This window comes from Limulus polyphemus, unplaced genomic scaffold (genome assembly GCF_000517525.1).
Source record: "Limulus polyphemus unplaced genomic scaffold, Limulus_polyphemus-2.1.2 Scaffold217, whole genome shotgun sequence".
In the NCBI taxonomy this organism is placed as follows: domain Eukaryota; kingdom Metazoa; phylum Arthropoda; class Merostomata; order Xiphosura; family Limulidae; genus Limulus; species Limulus polyphemus.
The window spans coordinates 3,730-25,660 of record NW_013665827.1 but is presented as its reverse complement, the minus strand read 5'-3'; the positions used below and the strand labels follow the sequence as shown (position 1 = coordinate 25,660).

Here is a 21,931-nt window from a genome sequence, read left to right as displayed (position 1 = left end):
AGTACTGCATTACAACATACTACATGACACAAAAAAAATTTGTTTATTTGTGTTTTTAATATTTACTTTTAAATTAAGAAATTAAATAATATCTAGTACTAAAATTTGAATTATAATCTGCAGTCTGATACCAAACTTTTTTGACATAAATTCATAAATAGTAGTTTAATAAAATTTTGAATGCATGTCAACAAACTAGATAACATGGCCTTTCACCGTGACCCATCTCGAAAGGGTTAACGTTGAATGTTTAAGGAGTGACTTGTTTAGGTATTGTTTCGAGAGCTCCAAGACCTTGTTTTTGTTGTGAATTCTGGCAACTCTGTTGGAAACTAACTTTTGGATTAATCAACCAGTTGAGTGAGTAACTTGGAAAATCTACTGTCTTGACAGAGAATTTACTGGCCTAACCAATAAGATTGGTTAACTGTCTTGACAGAGATTTTACTGGCCTAACAAATAAGATTGGTTAACTGTCTTGACAGAGATTTTACTGGCTTAACAAATAAGATAGGTTAACTGTCTTGACAGATATTTTACTGGCCTAAACAATAAGATTGGTTAACTGTCTTGACAGAGATTTTACTGGCCTAAACAATAAGATTGGTTAAGAGTGCACTGTGCCTAATTTGCAATGTCAGTTTCAACTGAATTTAGTGGATTTTTGTAACAAACCAAGATGAATGTCAAGTTCTTAGCATAGTTTTGAATGTGTAGATGTACAGACATTTTTGAGTAGCTATAAAATGCTGATGTCTTTCATGAACTAAGTATTTACTGAAAAGATTAATAATTCCCTGGCTAGTAGTTTCTACACTTTACTAGTTTAATTATTAAGGAAGTTGTTTTAATCAAAATGTGATTCAGAACCAGAACTAACATGCACTCTGTCAAACCATGTCTACTTTCATTTTTGCTTATTCTGTGTTTTAGTATCAGAAAAACGTGTTACTTCAAATTTATAATGGTTTTACATATTTGACATAATACATCATAGAGAACAAACAGAAAATATGAGTTCATTTTTACATTACTTGAAGAATAAAGTGTTTGAAACCAAAGTTGTTAGGATTATTTGAATTTATTTTGCTAGCACTAAACATTAAAAGAACAATATTATAAGGGCAGAATGTGACAAACTGATGTCTGTGGTTTAAGTTGCAAAGCTTCGAGTGATTCTATGATTTCATCAAAACCTAATGTACATTTTTTCAGTTTTTACATTGGTGAGGATGCTTCTCCCTTTCTTGTTTATTAAGCATGTTTGATTAAGGAAAATGGCAGCACACTTTTTTCTGTGAACTTAGTATTCTGTTTTCTAGGACTGAATTTTGCATGACCTCGAATAGACAATGATATCAGTGCTTTAACCATTTTGTAGGCAAGTTGTTTTATGAGAGCATCACTAAAGTTAAGACAACTGTAAACAAAAGGATCAAGATATCTCTAAAGGAACAAATTTCTGAATAAAAGACATCAATCAGATACATTCTACACAGGCAACAAAATTTTGCTGTTGCTGGCAAACGTCAGGAAGCAAATTTCTCCAGTCAGTTAGGGAGCAGTTGTTGCTTTTGCATATAATAAATTGGTGGGTCTTGTTATTTGAATGCAATTAAATAGGTCTCCAAATGCTTGATTTGTCACTCGCAAATGAATATGTTTTTGAATTCTTCATAAGTATGTAATATATCGATCCAAAAGGACTATCTGCCTATCTGAGACCAAAACCTGCACTGAGCATGTATTACCTTCAGCCTTGTTTGTTTGTTTGTGTGTATATATTTACCTAATTTTTTTTACATTTTTGAATAAAGTTTGCAGATACATGTTAAATCTGATGTACAATGTTGTTCTATGTATTTCTACCAATAAGGGGTGTGTTACAGTTTATGGGGGGTAACTTTTGTTATAATTGTTGTACATTTTTGATTTGTTTTTTTTAGACCATGCGATTTAGATTTTTAGTGAAGGCACTAAAATACAACTGCAGTATGCTTTTTATTGTTTTTATGTTAACATTATTATTTACAAAAAATATATAACTGATATTTTTGAATTAGTTTGCACAATTGAATAAGGAAATGCATAAAAGTTAGGCTATAGTATATTAAACACATATTATGTACAATGCACTTGGACAAAATTTGGTAAGTTAGTAAATATAATTTCTCTTTAGAATAAATGTTTTGTTACTTTTTGTTACCACTCTCTTATTAGCATGAGATTAAGATTAGAATTGAATGAACATTTTAGAATTTAGTTTGAGAAATTTCTAAGGTTAGATTCTTTGTATTAATGTTTTTTTTTGTTATGTTTTTCAGCTTTGACAGTGAAGGTGATGTTAGTTTAGTGCGTACATGCATAAGAAGTCCAGTTAGAGCTCATGCAAAAGAAGTTCTTGTTAGCCTCTTTGTTTCATCAAGGTAGGAGAGTTAACCCTTTGTAATATTTGTAGAAATACTGGAACATTTGATTGATTGATTTCCTGATCAAATATAACAAGTCTTTTCAAAATATTCAGAAATAATTTTTATTATTCACACAAATGTCATAATATAACTCTATTACTTTTTTGAGTATATTATTCCTTAAATGCTAATGTCTATTACAATTATTTACCATCTAGACATCTTATAGCAGATTTGGGAGAGGGTATTAAAAATTGATAATTATAATAATTTTCAAGGTTGAAATGGTAATTTTATACCACAGTATAATTGATGATGTTTATTCATTTATTATATTTTTTTTACTTACCAAGAGAGGGTCTTAATTTTCCATAAAATGTTTTGCAACTTTTTAATATCTAATATGTTTAAGATAATATGACTGTCAGTTCTTTCTTTAAATAGCCTTTAATGATATGAATTAATATAAATGATTATGAGAAAATGCTAGAAATGTTATATGTTAAATGTCAGCCTGAAATGTCATTATATTCAGTAATAGTTGATATGGATTAATGTGTAAATATATCTTCTTCATTGCTGTTAAATAGCCTAACTAGGAAGTTTTAATAAGAGTAAAATTGTACAGCAAATTGGGTGTTAGAATAATAATAAAACCTACAGTAGTAAAAGCTTGAAGTATTTAAGAATTAGCCAGGACATAAAGTTACATTTATGATACTCTTAATAGAAATTTATGATGCTGTACTCACTGTGCTCAGTAGGATTATATTTTATAAGTAGTAGTAACTGAAATAAGTTTACTTAGAAATAATTAAATAGATATGTGCATACATATTATTTAGGTCTTGTATACCTACTGTGCCTTCATTAGAAAGTCATCAGAACTATGACATGATAGACTCCATTCTTCAGATACAACCTTCCTTAAACTATGACTCACAAGTTATGTGGAATAGAAGTTTGAAATCCACAAATTATTCTATGACTCTGAAAGCCCCAAATAGTAGTATACAGAAGAGGCCACAAGATCCAGTCTCCCAGGGTACTAGCTCTAAAGAAACTTCACCTCAAGGATATTCTAAGTGTAGAAGTACAAATCAAGAAGACTTCAGTGGTTCTTCTAAAGAAAATGTTTCTATATATAATAGATGTATGCCATCCAGGACTTCGTACTCAAAAGAAAATGTTTCTAATTCTAATGTTTCCAGACCTACAGATGGTCATTGTAGTTCATCTCATAGCCATCATCATCATAAAGGGAAACATAAACATTCACACAGAAAAGAAAAAAAACACCCTCATATAGAGGAAGATGTTGATATATATAGTGACATTGAGTCCTTAGGGGAAAGTGCTTTGTTAATAGAAGAAGACAATACTAATAATCACTTTTCTTTGCCAAGCAGTACTACTTATCATTCTAATTCACTGATTGGTAATCTTGAAGAAGGTAGTGACTCTAGTGAAAATGAGTTGGTAATAGATGAAGATGCCAAAGTTGGAGAAGAACAGAGTTATAGTGATGGTGAAAATGCCCACACAAACCACTCTGCTGAAATTGTTTTGTCAGGGAAATTTAAAGATGAGGAGACTATAGAAGAAAATTTATTGCAAGAAATTGTTGAAAAAGATAATGTTGAAGAATTTTCTGAAAGTTTTCCCTGTAGTAGTTCTTCTAATGATAATTGTAAGGAAAGTGAAAATCAAGAAGCTTTTACAAACTATAAAAAGGAACAGTATAAAGAACAAAACTACAAAGAGTGTAAACAAGATAAAAAAGGTTATGTATTAGAACAAAATTTATACATTTGTAAAGTGGGCAAGAGAGAGACAGGCTATGATGCTGAACAAATATCATGTCTGGATGCAATTGAAGAACCTGTTGATGTGAATATAAATGAAGATGGCAGAGATGCTGAGTATCAGTTTCAAAGTGAAGAAAAGGAAGATATTGAAGTAGAAGTAGGAGCAGACATAGATCAAACTGAAGATGAGGAAGATTGTGAACAACAACAAGATGAAGAAACTGGAGACATTGGTGAAACTAAAATCATAGAATTTGATGATATTCAAGAACAAAACTATGATGAAGAAGATGCGATATACATAAATGGAGCTGAAAACATGGAACATAATGGTGTCCAAAAACAGAGAGACAAGGAAGAAAGACTTAGAGAAATAGATGAAACTGAATACACTGAAAGTGATGATTTTCAAGAATATGTGGATGCCAAAGGAAGAGCCACAAATTTAGATGAAATTGAAAATGTAATGGATGATGATGTTGAAGATCATGAAGATGAAAATGAAGAAAGGATCACGAATATAAATACAGAGGATAACACTATTCAAGAATACAATATTGAGAATGAAAATAACCACAAGGAATCAGAATTATATATAGAAAATATGGAAGGTAGTGACATGAGAGAAACTAGTTCACAGGGACTTGGAGAAATGATGTGGAATAATGAGAAGAAATTGCACGGAACTAGAATTAGTCTCAGTACTGAAGAACCTCAAAAAACTCCTTTAATTTTGGAAAAGCAGAAAGGAGAAAAGGATGAAGTAATCAGAGAAGCCAAAGAGAACATGGTAAAACAGAAAACTTGTATGCATTACGAACAACAACAATTAGGGGACTCGAATAATAATGTGGAATTTTCTCATGAGATAAGTTTAAATTTAGCAGAAGTAGAAGATATTTCTGAAGATGAAAATGAAATGGTTTGCCAAGGAGATAGTGTCAATAATGAAGAGAATAGAAACATAGATATTTCTTGTAATGAGCAAGATGATGTTGAGAAGAAGGTGGCTTTACTTTTTGCAGATGAAGAAAAATGTAATATAGTTGGTAATAAAAAACAGGAATCCAAGTCAAGGAAAAAAAATAAGAATAGTTACAAGGCAAGTCAAACTAATATAGACGATGAAGCAGAAGAAGGTGAAATAGTTGAAAATGTTCATTCCAAGAAGCGCAGGGAAAGAGAGAGATACAGTTCACGGCACAATCTACAAGAAGAATATGATGATTTAACGGACCTTACACCTCGAATCAATATATCAGACCTCCCAAGAATTCCCAAAATAAAAAAAGTTGAAGTGGAGCCATCTTTAGAGCAGACCATAGGAACTAAACGAACTAGTGTATTAGAAAGAATAGATGCTGGATCTTCTGAAATCAGTTGGAAAAAACTATCAAAGAACACTAAAGATAGAAATTACAGAGATAGAAAACCAAAAGATGAAAATATACTCTATCAGCGTGAAATAAAAGTAAATAAAGAAAGAAACAAATCCTATAAGCCAGATTCTGACCGATGGAAACAGGATGGTTGGAGTAGAGAAGGAAATAAATATCAGAAGTCAGATTTAGATCAGTGGAAACAAGACAGTAGAAGCAAAGAAGGAACTAAAAACCAGCAAACAGATTTTACTCATCTCAGAAATGATGACAAATACAAAAGAATAGGGGGGAGTAATAGAGGTAAAGACCAGTTGGAAGTTGACTTGTGGAAAGAAAAAAATAATGTAGAAATACCTGATCATAATCGATTTTCTAATGAAAAAAAAGTTGAAAGAGAAATGGAAAAATCTTTTGACAAAAGTAATGAAAGACGAGAGTGGAGAGTAGATAAGAGCAATGAAAAAAAATGTGAAAAGCGTGAAAAGAACTATAGAGATAGATATAAAAACAAAGATTATAAAGAAGAAAGTAATAGGAGTAATGAAAAAGAAAAGTACAGGAGGCATTCTCATGAGCATTCATCTGAAAAAACCCGAGAACATGACAGCCGAAAGGAAGAAAAAACAAAGATCTGTGGTGAAAAGTATGAAGGACACAAAGAGAAATTTGATAAACAGGAAAAAAAACATCATGATAAAAATCGTCATCATGACCATAAGAAGAAGAAAGATCGAGGGTCAAGTCCTTATTCTGATATAACATCACTTGATGCAAAAGAAATCTATGCCAAAGGTGATAGTATTATTATCAACGTTAATTTTAATAGAAATACACTGAAAGATTCTGATGTAGCTGGACACATTGATGATGCAGCAGAAAACCAGATTGACAACAGATTCCAGAAATCTAAAAGTCTAACTGGAGATAGCACTAATAAAAAAAATAGAAGTTACGGAGATTTTCTAGATTTAAATAGTGAATGTCCTTCTTTGAAAAGTAACATTTTTGAAGAAAGCTTTGCCAAACAAAGTTCAGAAAATGTTGACTATGGTGAGGCCATCTCTGAACATACACCAAAAGAAATTCCTCTTGATGAAGACTTTCAGTTGGAGAAAGATACCATAATGAGCGATGATGGTCTGAAATTAGAAAATTTTGATTTTGAGAATAGAAATTATTCTGAGAGTGAAGCTGAAGATGATTTTCGTAAAAAACTGGAACGAAATGTTGATTCAAAAGTAGAATCCAATGGCAAGGAAGAAATTTATTTGCCCAGTTATAGTGAACCTAAAAGTCATTTCAAAAATAAAAATCCATCAAGAAGACATTTTCCACGATCTCCATCTCCACCATCCCCTCCAGACAATGATAGCTATGATCCATGTGAACCAACCTGTAGCCCAAATTTACGACAAGATGTTTTCTGTCAAGCAACATCTACTGACATATCTTCAGTGCATGAAGGAAGACCAGTGCCACCACCTTCACCAGAACTGCCACCACTTCCAACTGAACCAGAACCAGAAGAACCACCATTACCAGATGTTCCTTTGACTTGTTATAGCTTCCATGTCTCAGAGCCAAACATGTCAGTCAGCACTGCTGTATCGACTGCTCTCTCAGCATTAGCTACTATGAGTCATGAGATATCTCATTCTTCTGCATTTGGTGGGCCTCAGAGAACAACACTAATCTTACCAAACCTTAGAGTTCCTCCGCCAAACTTTGTGCACCAGTCATATCAGAGAAACCTTTCTTCAGGCAATAGAACTCACTTGAATTCTGGTAGTCTGCCATTACCAAATCAAAATCTTGGTGCAGCACCTCCACATGTGATGTTTACAGCTTCAAATTTACAGAATGTTATTCAAAGGGGAATGTTTTCAACACAACCTCCTCCTAGTTTGTCATCAGTGAATATGCCAGGTTCTTCTCAGCTTGGTGCACTTTTACCACCTTCAACTGCTTTAGGTGCTTTTTCTCAAATAAGGTCACAAAATTTGGGAACAGAAGCTTCCTCATCTTCCAATCCAATATTGACAAACATTCCACCTCTCAGTATAGGATTACCACCTCAGATGTCTCTGCCCAACCTCAGACAACCACCACCTCCACTTCCTGCTTCTGTTCAAAGTCAGATATTTCCACTGAGTCAAACTGCTGTGTCCATGGCTCAGACAACACCTTTGTCATCAGTTAATAGTACAGTGACACGTAATGTGTCAAGTTCTCAGGTTATTACAAAGCAACAACTCCAAGAAGATGTAACAGATGTTGTAGACATGGATGTTGAATCTCCATATTCTCCTTATTCACCTGGTGATTCTCTAGTATTGGAAATTGAAGAAGAGGAAAAACCAGCTGTCTCAGTTTTTCAAAAGAATTATGTTTCTGTGCCAAAAGACTCGTTTGATTCATTACTTTCTTCGGAAAAATTAACTTCTTCTCTTAATAAAAGAAACTATGATTCATCAAAAGACAAATCCAGGAAACCAAAGAATGGGGATCATCATAATTTCCAGTCAGTTGATTCACGGCTATCATCAGAAAGCTATTCCAAGCAAGAAACTTCTGGACACAGTTCTAAAAAGCAGAAAATAGATTCAAGACCAGAAGCCAACAAGCATAAACACTTAATAAGATTTGAAGTTATTGATAGATCTAAACTGAGTGCCTCTGTGGCTAGTAAAAAACAAACAGAGAAAAAAGGAGTTTTGATAAAAATGGATGATTCCCAATTGAAAATTTTAGATGAATTACCAAGTTCAGCAATGGAAATGCAAGTTAAAGAAAAGGTAGGCTAGAATTGCTAAAATCAAAACTTTTATGCCAAAATATTTATGTTATAGAATAACTTCTTGTTATAGATTTTTTTCTAAACATCTTTGCATTGATTTTGGTTCAATTTTATGCACCCTTTTTACCATAGTAAATGCTGGATATACAAGACTGTTCAGTTTCAGAGTTATTATTTAGTTTATTTCATGATCTGATATTTAATGATTATTTAGTTTTATAACAAGAGTGGTAAAAGTTAATTAATTTAAAGGTAATAGTTATGACAAATTTCATTACATAATTCTTTATGAGTCGTATGTTGTTTGTGCAGTTTAATTGTTGTACTAAGCTTTTGTAATATTGTTGACGTCATCTTACTTGAAGTTTCTAAGTTTTCTCATTATGTTTAATATTGTTGTTACTAGAGGGCTACATATTTCTAGATTTTTCTGTTGTGTGTTATAAATACATGCAGATACAGAGAGTTAATTAAGTTAGTAAAAGTGAAGTTAGTCTACGTGGTTGTCAGTCTAGCCATAACAGGTGATTTCTGCACCCTCTTTTCAACTAATAAGCCATGTTTGTAATATTTGCCTATTTCTCTTGTGGCTTATGAATATTTACCGTCTTTATTGGGAGAAAATATTTTGTCTGATTACTTGGTCCTTCCACCTTTGCCAGACATTGCTGTGCATGTAAGGAGATTGTCAGATCAATTGACAGATGGTGGTGCCATGTCTTGTCCTCCATGTTTATTGGATCAGTATTTCTTGGCTTTTCATCACCTGGAGAACCATTATTTGGATTTTCAGAGGTTAGACCTTCTTCTTCCTATTTGGGGCTCTAGACAAGATGCCACTGTTCATCTTAACTAATCTCAGTTTGTCAGAATTCCTTTGTCATTTATAACAGCTTTGCATTTCTTATCATCTTTGCATCTGTTGTCTGAGGCTTATTATAGATCCCATGCTCAAATTTTGGAGGATCTTAGTCATTTATTGCCTTTCACTTTGGTTGGGTTATCGGCTTCTGCTCTCTCCTTGGTATCTTGGCTGGTTTGTTGCTTGGATCTTTTGGAGAGAGATGTTTTACTGGAAGGAGTTTGCATTCCTGTGTTGGCTTTTAGAGATCTCAGAGAAGTTCCTTTCCTTAGACAGTCTATATTTGCGAGAATTTCACTCTCTATGGAATCTTGAGTAGATGTGGCCCATCTAAATGCTTCACTTTTTACACTTGCTTTTTGACTGTCCGAAAGTTCTTCTACAGGTCAGTTTACTGCATTTCTTGTTTGAGTTTCCAGACCTCCTGCTTGAGCACCAGGATTCATTGGAACATAAGGGAATTTGGACCTTACCAGAAGGGATCCTTCAGAGTGGAGCACAGATTTCTGTGTTGGTGACTACTTTATGGGGTCTCATCTTAGAGGGTTCGGGTCAATATGGGAGACATTCACTGCAGATCAGTGGGTCATTAAAGTTTTCAGGAGCAGATAGGTAATTCAGTTCACGTCTCTGTCTCCTTTGTCTCTTATGCTAGTTGGCTTTCCACTCCCTGAGGACCCTCTTACATCCAACTTTCAAGCCCAAACCATCCAGGATCTTCTGCACAAAGAGGCCAAAGACCACGTTACCTCCTCTCTCTGTTTTTTTTTTTTCTTGTCTGTTGGTAGTACTGAAAAAAATGGATGATTGCTGACATGTCATTGACCTTTCTTGTCTCAAACACTTCCTCCAGCCTCCCTGGTTTACAATGGAGTCATTTCCTTTCCTTTGGTGGCTCTTTTCACCTGACTATGGATGACCAAATTTGGCCTACTGTCATATCTGATCGTCGAGTCTTCAAGATGTTATCTCTGTGCACAACAACCAGGTTTTTCAGTTTCATGCTCTACCATTTGGCCTCACGTCTGCTACATAAATTTTTTGCTGGATAGTCAGAGCTTTTTCATGTCATCTTCACCCCGTCAGCATTCACACTCACCATTACATGGATGACTGGCTTCTTCTTGCCCCTTCCTGCCATTTGGCAGAACTGTACACTCAAAATTTATCAGAAGCTGCGAGAGCTGGGTTTCTTATAAATAAAAAGGAGGAGTTTATTCTTATTCTCACACAGTGCCTCATCCATTTATGGGTGTTTTTTAGTTCCAGACTAAGCCAGGCCTAATCTTCTCCTCTCTGCCTTCAGGCCATGGAATGGGCAGTTCTTCAAATACAGATGTCTTCTCCACCAGCATGCACAGTTCTATATCTTTTGGGGATGTGGGCATTCTTGGAATCAATCATTCCTTTCGGTCAAGTCCAGTTGAGGGCCCTTCAGTGGTCAATTACAAGACCAGTGGAACATTTGCACAGATGTGCTGGATTGTCTAGTGAGATGGTGGGATTCCAGTTTGCTGGATCACAGCTGGTGATTGAACAGGGACAACACAACTGTAGGTGTCCCTCTATCCTTTCCATGGCCAGAAATACATCTGTTCATAAATGCTTCTCTTCCAGGCTGGGGTGCTTGTATATAAAATATGGAATTTAAGAGAATTTCGACAGTAGAGGAAGCTTCTCTCAACATCAGTCTTTTAGAACTTTTAACAGTTCAATGAGCTATGCCTCAGGGTCTCAGATTGTTGCAAGGGAAGGTGGTAATGCTTCATTTGCACAATACCACAGTAGTCTCAAACATTTCAAAGCAAGGTGGCACTCTCTGCAGATCTCTTTGTTTTTGAACAGTGGATTTTCTTCTTTGGGCACGCAAACACCAGATTGATCTCCTTGCTTATCATGTTCCAAGGGTAATGAATCTAGTGGCTGAACTATTATCTCATCCCAACAGACCTCTTCCTATAGAATGAATGCTTCATCCTAAAGTTTTTGTTGGATCTGCTCTTGTCTAGGGACACCATAGATCAATGCTTTTGCTACACATTGGAATGCTTAGCTCCCGTCCTTCTCCAATACCTTAATCTCTGGCTTTGGTAGTAGATGCTCTCAGCCAGGATTGGATCGGTCTTGATCTTTATGCATTCCATCCAGTTCTTTTGCTTTACAAGATTTTGGCACAGATTCATTCAATGTCTTGTTGAATTCCTCTGGTGGCACCATATTGGCCAGATCAACCCTGGTTTCCACTCCTTCAGTATGTTCAGGAGTGTCAACTTCTTCCCCTTCATCCCTGGCAATCCCTCTTACTTCAGCCTCAGTTGGACATTTTTCATCCAGTAGTCGGAGTGTTTCGACTTCACACCTGGCTTTTATGTCGTCCATAGTTTGACATCAGGGATTGACATCTCAAATGGCTTCTTTATTAACACGTTCCATTCAACATTCTTCTTTGGAAGTTTATCAAAGGAAATGGTTTACTTATTGTCAATGTTGTCTCAGACATGGGTTTAACCCTTTACATCCCACTGTGCTACATGTCTCTCAGTTTTTGACATGGCTGTTTGACAAATGTTTGGGGCCTTCGTCTGTTGCCTTATCAGCAACTTTTTGTTTTTTTCTAAGAAAAGAAAAGTTTTCGAATCACCGGTTTTGTCATTACTTATGAAATCATTTTGTGTTATCTCTCCTCATTGTCCTTTCCAGGTTCACAATTAAGATATCACAGTGGTTCTCCATGCATTATTACATCCACCTTTTGAACTTTTGGGGTAATGTTCACTATATCATCTTTCCCTTAAAACATGTTTTCTTATGTTATTGGCTAGAGAGCATTGACATTCAGATGTGTTTGTGCTTCATGTTCACAGGACACTGTACAATTCCAACTATGTTCTGTTGTATCCAGATAGGTTCTTTCTACCTAACACTGCAGCAGCTATGGAAGGAGATAAAGCTTTCTCTCTTATTCATTTTCCCTCCATGTCCCATTTATATGACCGTTCAGATCCAGGTTGTCTTTTATTCCCTGTTTGGACTCTCTGAAGCGTTTCGGGGCTCAAGTTACTTGTTACCATTGGGATCCTTTGGTATCACACGACTTACCCCCCCCTCCCCCATCATTTTGACAAGTTGGATTTGTCAATTAGTTTGGACAGCTTACTCTGTTCTTTTATTGGAGTAGAGGAGAGACTTCTTTGGGTCTCATATCATCAGGTTTGACATGATTTAGCAGTCTCCTCCTTGGATGGGTTTTGGCTACCCCCCATGACTATTCTATATACCCCAGCCCAATTGTGACAAAGATGAGTAACTTCATTTCTCTTCTGCATCTTTTCAGGGACCTTCTTGTCATTCTCATTTGGATCCCACTCAGTGGCGAGTGTTGCTCAGGTATGCTCTTACAAATCTGCACTATCTACCAGTTGACTAATAACAAAATTTCTGGTAACAATAAGCTCTGTGGAGATGGCGTGTTCCATAAGACCACATTATCTCTTTCTGGGTGGTGAACAATTGTTCTGTATCAAATATAATATACAGTACTGGACTGCCACTCATGGACTATCATGAGTAAAGCATAAAGGGACTTTACCCATCCCTGCTAATCCATGGATTGAAAAAATTGGGGTTAGTTTGCTTTTTAAAATGGGGAACGTGATCCACCTGTTGCACTGTCTCTGAAGCATCATTCCTCAAGACTCCCCAATGTGAGTCTCCCCTTCTTTTCTAGTGGAGCAAGGGAAAACTTATCACTCTCAGTTTCCAGTTTCTGGAGTGATGGACAGAGGTATGTTTCTTGTGTGCGATGTTTGTACTCTTTATTCCATTCAACGAGAAGAGAGAGAAGCTGGATACCCTCTCTCCCTTAACCTTGGATGGTTTTCCTAGATGTCTAGCGGAGAGCCATGATAGCCTCCTCGTAATTCAGGTTCAGAGATGACATGGTCCTTGTTTTTGGTCAATCTGTTACCTTCCTTGATCATTGAAGAGGGTCATAAACTCCTCGTAATTCTGCATGTGGAGTGCCACATCCGTGAGCCATTGGTTTAACTTTGTTTGTTCCACATCCTCCTCATAATTCCATGGGCAAGAGGTGTTGCCTTGCTTCCCAGGTTGAAGAGTTAGGATTACATATCGTAATCTCTGGCCAGATGATGTCTGTTTCTTCAGATTGAGTGAGGCGGGAATTGGCTCGATAGTTCCAAGTTCGGTTTGTTGCATTTTGTGCTTCTTCAGGTTGGAGTGAGGGTTTGTCCACTTTGGTGTTGCCAAGTTACAAAGTTATTTTTTGAAGATAAAAAGGGATAACACTACTTCAGAATCTATTTACAGAGATTTGCATCCTGGTTTTCTTTATGGATTACCAAAAAAAAAGCAAAGTACTGATACTTTAGTTGCAAATTAAGTAATTGCTTAAACACCTTAAAGGATTTTTATTCTTCAAAATATACAGTACATGACAGTTTTAGTTTTTCTAAACAATGTTGAGAAACCAGCCTTGCTGGATTTGTTTTCATGGCAAGCTTTTAGGTTGAATCCTTATTTAGAAATATTCCCCTAGAAGAAACAATTGACAAAGGAACAAACTTAATATATATCAAGATAACAGTCTTATCCACGGTATGACAAGACGTATCTCAAAAAACTACCAGAATGTGGTATAAAGGATTTCAGCTTTATTTTTAGTAATGATATCTGTGATCAGGTAGATGGTCTGGCCATAGCTCCTGCCTTGCCTCAACACAAGCAAACTTTCTATATCAATATGGAAGGCACTGGTTGGCCAGTTGTCTAAATTAATTCAAACTGTTATACTAAACAAGACATGTTGATGATACTTTTGTTTTATTTCACAATAAGGATCAGGCTTATTCATTTTTAACATATCTAAACAAACATCTTAGCATTACGTTTTCTTTTTAAGTTGAGAATAATTTCAAACTCATTTCTAGACACAACATTTCACCATAATATTTTAAATGTAGCCTTATCAATATAGTAACAATTCAAGCATATAAAATTTGTAGTAATTTAACTTACTTTAAAAATGAGTTATCCAGCATCAGTCAGGTTCTTTAAAAAGAATAGTTTTCCCAGTACTGTTATTGAATAAGATGGTAAAAAAAGTGCTAAGGAAACTAAATAACATTAATAATACTTTCCCGATGCATATCTTTTATAAGCTTTCAAAAACTATTACTCTCCCTTATATAGTTAAAAAATTGCTCTAAAGTTGTGAAATTATTCAATGATGTCTATCCTCAGATATATATATTAGATGTGTGTATAGGAAATTCTTTTGACTCGGAAACTTCTTCTCAATCAACAACAGAAAATAACAAATTACATCAGTGCCTTAGCATTTATAAACATAAATGCCCTCTCTGCTTAAAATGCTACACTGTACACTACCGGATATCTCTGGCAAATAATTGTAGAACATTGTACTTCTTCCATCTATAACAACTAGCATGTTTTTCACCATGCTTTGGAATCTGAGTGTGAACAATTTGATATTCTATTCAAGGTAACATATGAAAGGACATCAAGATTCAAAGAGGCTCTGGCTGTTGAGACTTTCCAACCTGAAATAACCATCACGGAGAATTCATTCAACATGTTAATTAGAATATAGCTTATATTATGTGCTACTGAAGGGTAATTATCATACCACACCTGGCCATGTACAGTAGATGCATAGCTGGATTAAGGACTTTGTTTTACCAATTGGTTCACTGTTGTTAGTACACTAGTTTTCGTCTTTGATTGTTAATGGATATCTAGAGAGATGGGGGACCTTCACTGCTACTTGGGAGGTACTACTGCACCAAATTATGCCTTTTATACATCTGTTACAAAGTTAATTTGTTTAATATATTTCTCATCAATGTACAATTTATGATATCCATGTTCTATTTGTTGTTTTACGGCACTGATATTTGTAATCCACTTACAACTGTTTTAGCTCCAGTAAACATATAATACATAACATGTAAGTATATATGTGTATATATGTATATACACATTGTAATATCTAAAAGAGGTCATTATGTTATGATACTTTTTGGGTGTCTGTGTCCTAATTTGAATTTCTGTCTGTTGAGTTACTATCCTCAGTTTAGACTGTTGTTTTAACTTATCCATGATATGTAGTTTTTAAGGTAATTTTATCTAAAAGGGATAAATTTACCATTAAAAAGTATAGTCTTAGACTTTTTTTATTTCTCAATTACTGTACAGTATTAGCCTTGTGTTAGAATATGCAAAGTTTGTTTGATATGCTAGTTATTGGAATTTTATCTGTTATCAGTAACAAACTATTAGGTGATATATTGTTTTGGTAGAAATATTTTAGGAAAATTGATTAAAAAGTTTATAAAATTTTTTTCAAACTAGTTCCTGAAGAAACTTAATCGGCAGGAACGAGTTGTTGAGGAAGTCAAACTTGCAGTTAAACCATATTACAACAAAAAAGAAATTACCAAGGATGAATACAAAGAAATTCTCAGAAAATCTGTTCCAAAGGTTTGTGTTCTGAAACTGTCTGTAATTGCTGAAGATAAAAGAATATAAAAAGAGTAAAAAAACAACATTAGTAAAATTTCTTCCTTCTTTTGAACTTTTATTAAATCCACATTTGCACTTGTTAATCACTTCTCAATTGGCAGTAGTACTGTACAGCCATGCTTGTTTTTGCTTGCATAATTGTCTACGATTTCCTTTATATTACAGACTTGGTTTTTCTTTACTATGTTTTTGTTATTTCTTTACTTATATGGGCCATTTTGCTAGTGTATTGTAGATCCCACTGTGGCAAGTGGTGCCTGACCAGATTTAATTCTTTTTAAGAATCTACACTGTTTATCCTGTGACTGTGCTCGATGTCACTTATGTTGTAGCTCTTTGTACTGCAGATGCTGCCAGGTGTTTGTTGTGTATCTTCGCTCAATTGTCATCTATGCCGAAACAATTACGTTGCAGGATTAGGTTATGTACACCGTAGAGATGGGGTGTACCATAGGACTGCTAGTAGTTCTTTCTTTAGTGGTCTTTTGCTTCATAAGTATGTTCATCATAGACTGTACACTCATGGACACATATGAGTAAAGCAGAGGGAGATTGCTGCCAATCTAGGATGCTCTGTGATGTTGAGACTCTTCCAACTTTGAACCTGATGTACAGTTACAGATTTCACTGGGTGTTGGTTGATCAACTCCATCGATGTGGTAACTTTGCTTTTCAAAATAGGGTATTCCTCCTACCATGGACTGGAAGAATGATACCCAATGTCATCAGGTTTTGGACTGGTTATGTCATCCCATGTTTGCGGTCTCTCTTCCCACCATCTGCTGGATGTCTGTTCCTGACGGATCTGGTGTTGGTTGAAGCAGGATGCAGCATGTGTATTCCCACTTGTGTACGGCCGGGTATCCTCCTCCTACCATGGACTGGAAGAATGATACCCAATGCCATCAGGTTTTGGACTGGTGATGTCATCCCAGTAGGGCTTTCCTCCTTCCTACTGTCTACTGGATGTTGGTGGATCAGGTATTGGTTGGGTTGAAAATGCATGCAAGTGGATATGGATTTTGGTACAGAAGCTCATCTTCCCCACCAATTCCCATTTTGAAGTGAAGAGGTAGGTGATCCTTTGCCTACCATGGAACTGATGTACAGGGATAATTTTTTCTCTAGACCTCCACCAGTTTGATATGGGATTCTAGCTATTTTGTGAGAGGAGGCAAGATATTGTATCAGAAGTTAACATTTTCCTAAGCTGAAAATGTATTTCCAATAGATACTTATCTACTGTCACATTTTCCACCCAGCCACCTCACTTCTGGTGGTGTAGGTCTTCTGACCAACCTTGAAGTGCAAATGTGGAGAAGGCGCTGGTTACAGTAGGGGTGGGAAGCTGCTGCATAATCATTTACATCTGGATATGCTGAAGCGGGAGGTGGAAGTCTAGTGGTGAGCATTGAAAATTTGTGCCAATAGAGGGCAATACTAATTGAGAAAAGCTATTTTACAGTTTTTGTATTCATTTGCATAATCTCTAGAACCTCCCAAATTTAAACCAGAAGTATTTGTTTAGTGAAGCTATATACTTTATATCTTATTTTCTCTACTCGAGTAACTGTAGTGAAAGCTACAAAATATTAAATAAAATCAAAACTACAATATTTTCTTTGAACGACTGCAGATTGTATCAAATATTTACAATTATTTATCCTAAATGTCCACAGTTTTGCATCTGCTTTCATTTAAGTTTGTTTTATTACACTTTGAGCGATGTCTAACTAGTGTAAAAAAGTAACAAATCACCTGGCAAGAGCCTAGGGTAAACAAACTATTAAGTTACATCACCAGATGACAGCTGCAGGAGAAACTTTTTATTTAGTATTTCTTCATTTAAATTCTCGTATCTAACCTAAAAAATTTCTGGTTTTTAATTTTATTTACTTTTTATAAATTATATAACAATAGATCAAAAATATACACAAAAACTAAGTAATTTAGCATTATAGCCTTGAGGCCTTTTCCACTCAAGTGTGTGGATTAGTAAGCCTATTTTTTCTCACTGTGTTGGTTATTCAAAAATAATTCATCTAGCTTTCAGATATGCTTTTTAAAAGACAAAAGTATATCAGTCACTGGAGTATATTGTTTCAAAATTACTATAATTTATTTGGCTTTTTCACTAACCTACAAATAGGTTAAAAACTTCCTTTGAAGCTCGGAACAACATCTTTAGTCTACACGTTATGATCTTTTAGTGAGTATTGGGTTTGGCTGCTAAAACCAATGTATGTAATTTAGAATATATTATTTCTGTTTGTTATAAAGATGTCCAGTAGCAATGTCAGAGAAGATTATAGACATTTCTTGAAAGATAAAGATATGGGAGGGGCATGGCAATGTGGGTTGAAGAAGTAAAATGATGTTTCAGTAAAGCAAGGAGCTAAGAGGTTAAGATTTTATATACTGTTTTGTCAGTATATATATAGAATGTGTTTCAATTGATTGGACAGTATGAAGTCTTATAAGGGAGGTGAAAAAATCTGTAAATGAGAAGTCACATAATCACCAAGTCATGTGCCTCAGAGAGATAGATACTGAGAAATTATTTAAATACTTCCCTTTGAAATTAAGGAATATAAACTCAGATAATATAAAATTTGAATTATAAACTGTAGTTCGTAAAGCTTTATACTTCATCTATTATTTTCTCTACTCTAACTGCAGCAAAAGCTGAAAAATATGAAATAAGATCAAAAATACATTTTTTTCTTTAGAATGGTTGCAGAATGTAACAGATAATTACAATCATTTATCCTAAACAACTTCTGTAAAAAGGTTCTCATATGCACACTTTTATCTACTTGTATCCATAGGGGTTAATTAAATTTTGAATGTAAATGTATAAGGCCCTAAAATGTACATTTTCATTAACCCATTCCAGAGGGTTCATCTTTCCAACATTTCTGTATGTCTTACATTTATCTAATGATAGATGCCTTTTCAACAACTACAAGTTACTACTTTACCACACCCTAGTCTCAGATCCAACAACTTTGGTAGTAGAAGTGTTGTTCAAGGATTTGCTGGAAGTATTTCTAAGTGCATACAGTTTTTACTTTCAGTCTTGATAAAAGTATCCTATAAGACATGCCAGAAACTTTATCCGATGGAAACATCTGCAGCAGCAGTCTATAACCTTGATTTTTTGTTCATATGCTTCTTATTTAAATCTTTATGCTTGAATTCTTCTGATTCACTAGTTTATGTAGAATGTTTTTTTTGATAGTTTTACAGAAAATTAAAATTATAAGTTTGATCTCAAGTGGTGAAGACAAAGTACTATAGATACTTTGTCATCATCTTGGACTTATAAGCAAATAACAATAAAATTATATCCAAACATACATATAAAAAATACCAGTGAAAATAAACATGCATAATATCAATAGTGTGCACATCAGATTGACAATGTTAAAAAATTTGAAAAAACTAAAAATACATCTTAGTGACTAAAGCTTCAAAACATATTTGTGTCAAAGCCTTCAAAATCCTAGGAACATTCCAATCCAGAAGACAATGCAGAATCTGAGGCTCTGGGTACAAGACATTAACATTTCTATCACAGTGAGTGTAGAGGAGAATGAATTCTATTGGAAGGTAAAAGAAAGGCTATGAAAATGCAGTAATAAGTCCTTGAAGACAAACAAAAGCAAAACAAATCACACAGATGAGGGATTGCAGGCTTCTCTATTTGCATAATCAAGCCTACCAGTCAGAAATCATTACCTTAGATTTGATCTTTTTTTTGAGTGTGTGTGCATGCTTCATGATTGTAGTGCTTTGCTAGATTGCTCACAAGAGCTCCTTTTGATATCATTAACAGATTATCTATGCTTTGTTAGTGACATGAAGGTGTCTGTTCCTTCTCATATGAATAAGTTTAAAGCGTTTAAATGTGTACTTATAATGATCTACCTTTGTATATGTGAGAAATGTTCCAGATGTCTTGTCATAATGTTTGCTACCTTGCTTTGTCATCAGCTTTGGCTGCTAGATTTCCTATGCAGATCATGTGAAACTTTCACTAACCACTACTTCCATCATAACCAAGCTACATCACTTATGTTTTTAATTCCTTTCATAATGATTGGCCATTTACATGTTTATTGGTATTAATCAGTTAAGATTAATTATATGAGACATAGAGTTTTACATTCTTTGTAAGATTTCTGTTGCTTTTTGTTCAAGTTAGTGTTCTTGTAGATCTGTTAAGAAAATTGGGGTTATTAATTAACTCTCGTTTCATAGATGCAACCTAGCATAATATTAAGTGGTATTACAAGCTGATGTATACGTAAACATTTCTAAAATACTTTACTAATTTGCAGTATTATCCAGCAAATATATTGACAGTATAGTTTTCGAAGCAAGATTTGTCTACCATAATCTAATCTGAATCACATGCTTTTTTCATTACTTTGTTGTGTAAACTGTATACCCAAGCATCCATGTTTTCTTAAGCCTCACTTAACTACTTGTATCCATTACAAAGTGTTAATGTATTACAGTTTTGCACTTGAGAAAGACAAATCAACAGACATTTCATTATGTTAGTCACATAATTATCCACGGCTTCCAGGTGCATTCCTAGTGGTTGATAATGTGTTATCGCCAATTCAAGCAATTTCGCAGTCTGATCTTATGGACTATTTGAAAGGTTTGGCAATGTTATTGTCAAAACAGTTATGGGTAGGAAGATTTTCCTCTAATAAATTTCTGTGTTATATGTAAAGGTTTTGTTTTGTGATGACATTATAATATCATGAGTATAAGAATGTATCTTATAGCATCATTAGTATAAAGAGTGTATTTTCACTGCTATTACTAAGGTCTTCCTTATATGTTTTCGAGGAATCTACTCTTTTTTATTGTTGTATTTATATTACTTATATATGTTGGATTTTATCTATCATAGTTTGGGATAGCAGTAGCTTCTTTGTTTTTTCTACCCCTGTATGTCCTTTTTACCTCTAATACTTCTTTAGAGGCTAGAGTTTGATATTATTGCCTGCTCTCAATAGTATTTAACTGTTTTTCAAAGCCCATTGCTCATCTCTTGATGTGATTTGCTAGATTGACTCTAAGGTGAAAACTAGCACGATCCCAGGCCATCTTCCTATTTCAGACATTTCTCGGTATCGACTTGGGTAAATACTGAAGGTCTTTAGACTGACTGGTGTTCTGTTGTGGGGCCAGCAGTAGACTAATTCAGAAATCATTTTCCAAAATATGCTGGTTTAACACTTTAGTGAGAGCTAGCAAGATCACCTTTTGTAGAGGATTGTGTTTTGTTGTTTTCTTATTCTGTTACACAGCCAATGTGCTTCTTTATTATCTAGAGGTGACAGGTGCCTATTCATTTTCTTGGGGAGGAGGATTCTAGCTCAAGGTTATAAGAGGGATACAGTGTCATACCTTAACATTTTATTAGCAAAACATAATTCAAAGAGATACCTAAACTATAACTATATCTGCACTCCTTATCTTACTGCAGTTTTCGATGAAACATAACTATATAAGTTTGTGGATGTACAAAGTTTATGTGAAGAAGAGACAGTACTACATCAAAAGAAATAATTGGCCTCTTGGGTGTGAGAAGCATGGTTAAATTATGCAAAGTTCTCAAACAGAATAATGAATGATTTTACAGCACTATTAAGTGTAAATGGTGGACAGTAAATGAGGGAAGAGGAAGTAAGATCTTATTCTTGGTAGGAACAACAAATATATTTCAAGGTTATTCTGGTCGTATCTCTGAATTAAATTTTTTCACTAAAATATGGTAGCACAAGTAGATTTATAGCTGGAGAGATATGTTACAGCCCTTTTGAAGAGAGTTTATTTTATTTCAGTGTTCTTAATAACGGTAGAAAGAGTTGGGTAGCGAGAGTGTTTAAGAAAGCTACAGTCTATAAAACCACCCTTGAAGTCAGTCTGGAACAAAGCTTTTGAAATAAAGTGAAAGCATGTATCCTCACATTATTAACAAAATAATAAACAAATATTTCAACTTGATAAAGGTTCACATAAACTTACAGCCATACCTCAAAATCAGCAGATGTTTTCATGAGAAAAGTGCCTGAAGAAAGTAG

General features: G+C 34.6%; 1 protein-coding gene across 1 annotated transcript in view; it reads left to right on the top strand.

Annotated features, from left to right (window-relative positions):
• LOC106478493 (ankyrin repeat domain-containing protein 11-like) overlaps positions 1-21,931 on the top strand; it is a 54,583-nt gene that overhangs the window by 29,956 nt on the left and 2,696 nt on the right. Inside the window, exons 7-9 of the mRNA XM_013939045.2 lie at positions 2,325-2,426; positions 3,257-8,396; positions 15,654-15,782. Of these exons, the coding sequence (XP_013794499.1) occupies positions 2,325-2,426; positions 3,257-8,396; positions 15,654-15,782 (5,371 nt within the window). The remainder of the gene's footprint in view (positions 1-2,324; positions 2,427-3,256; positions 8,397-15,653; positions 15,783-21,931) is intronic.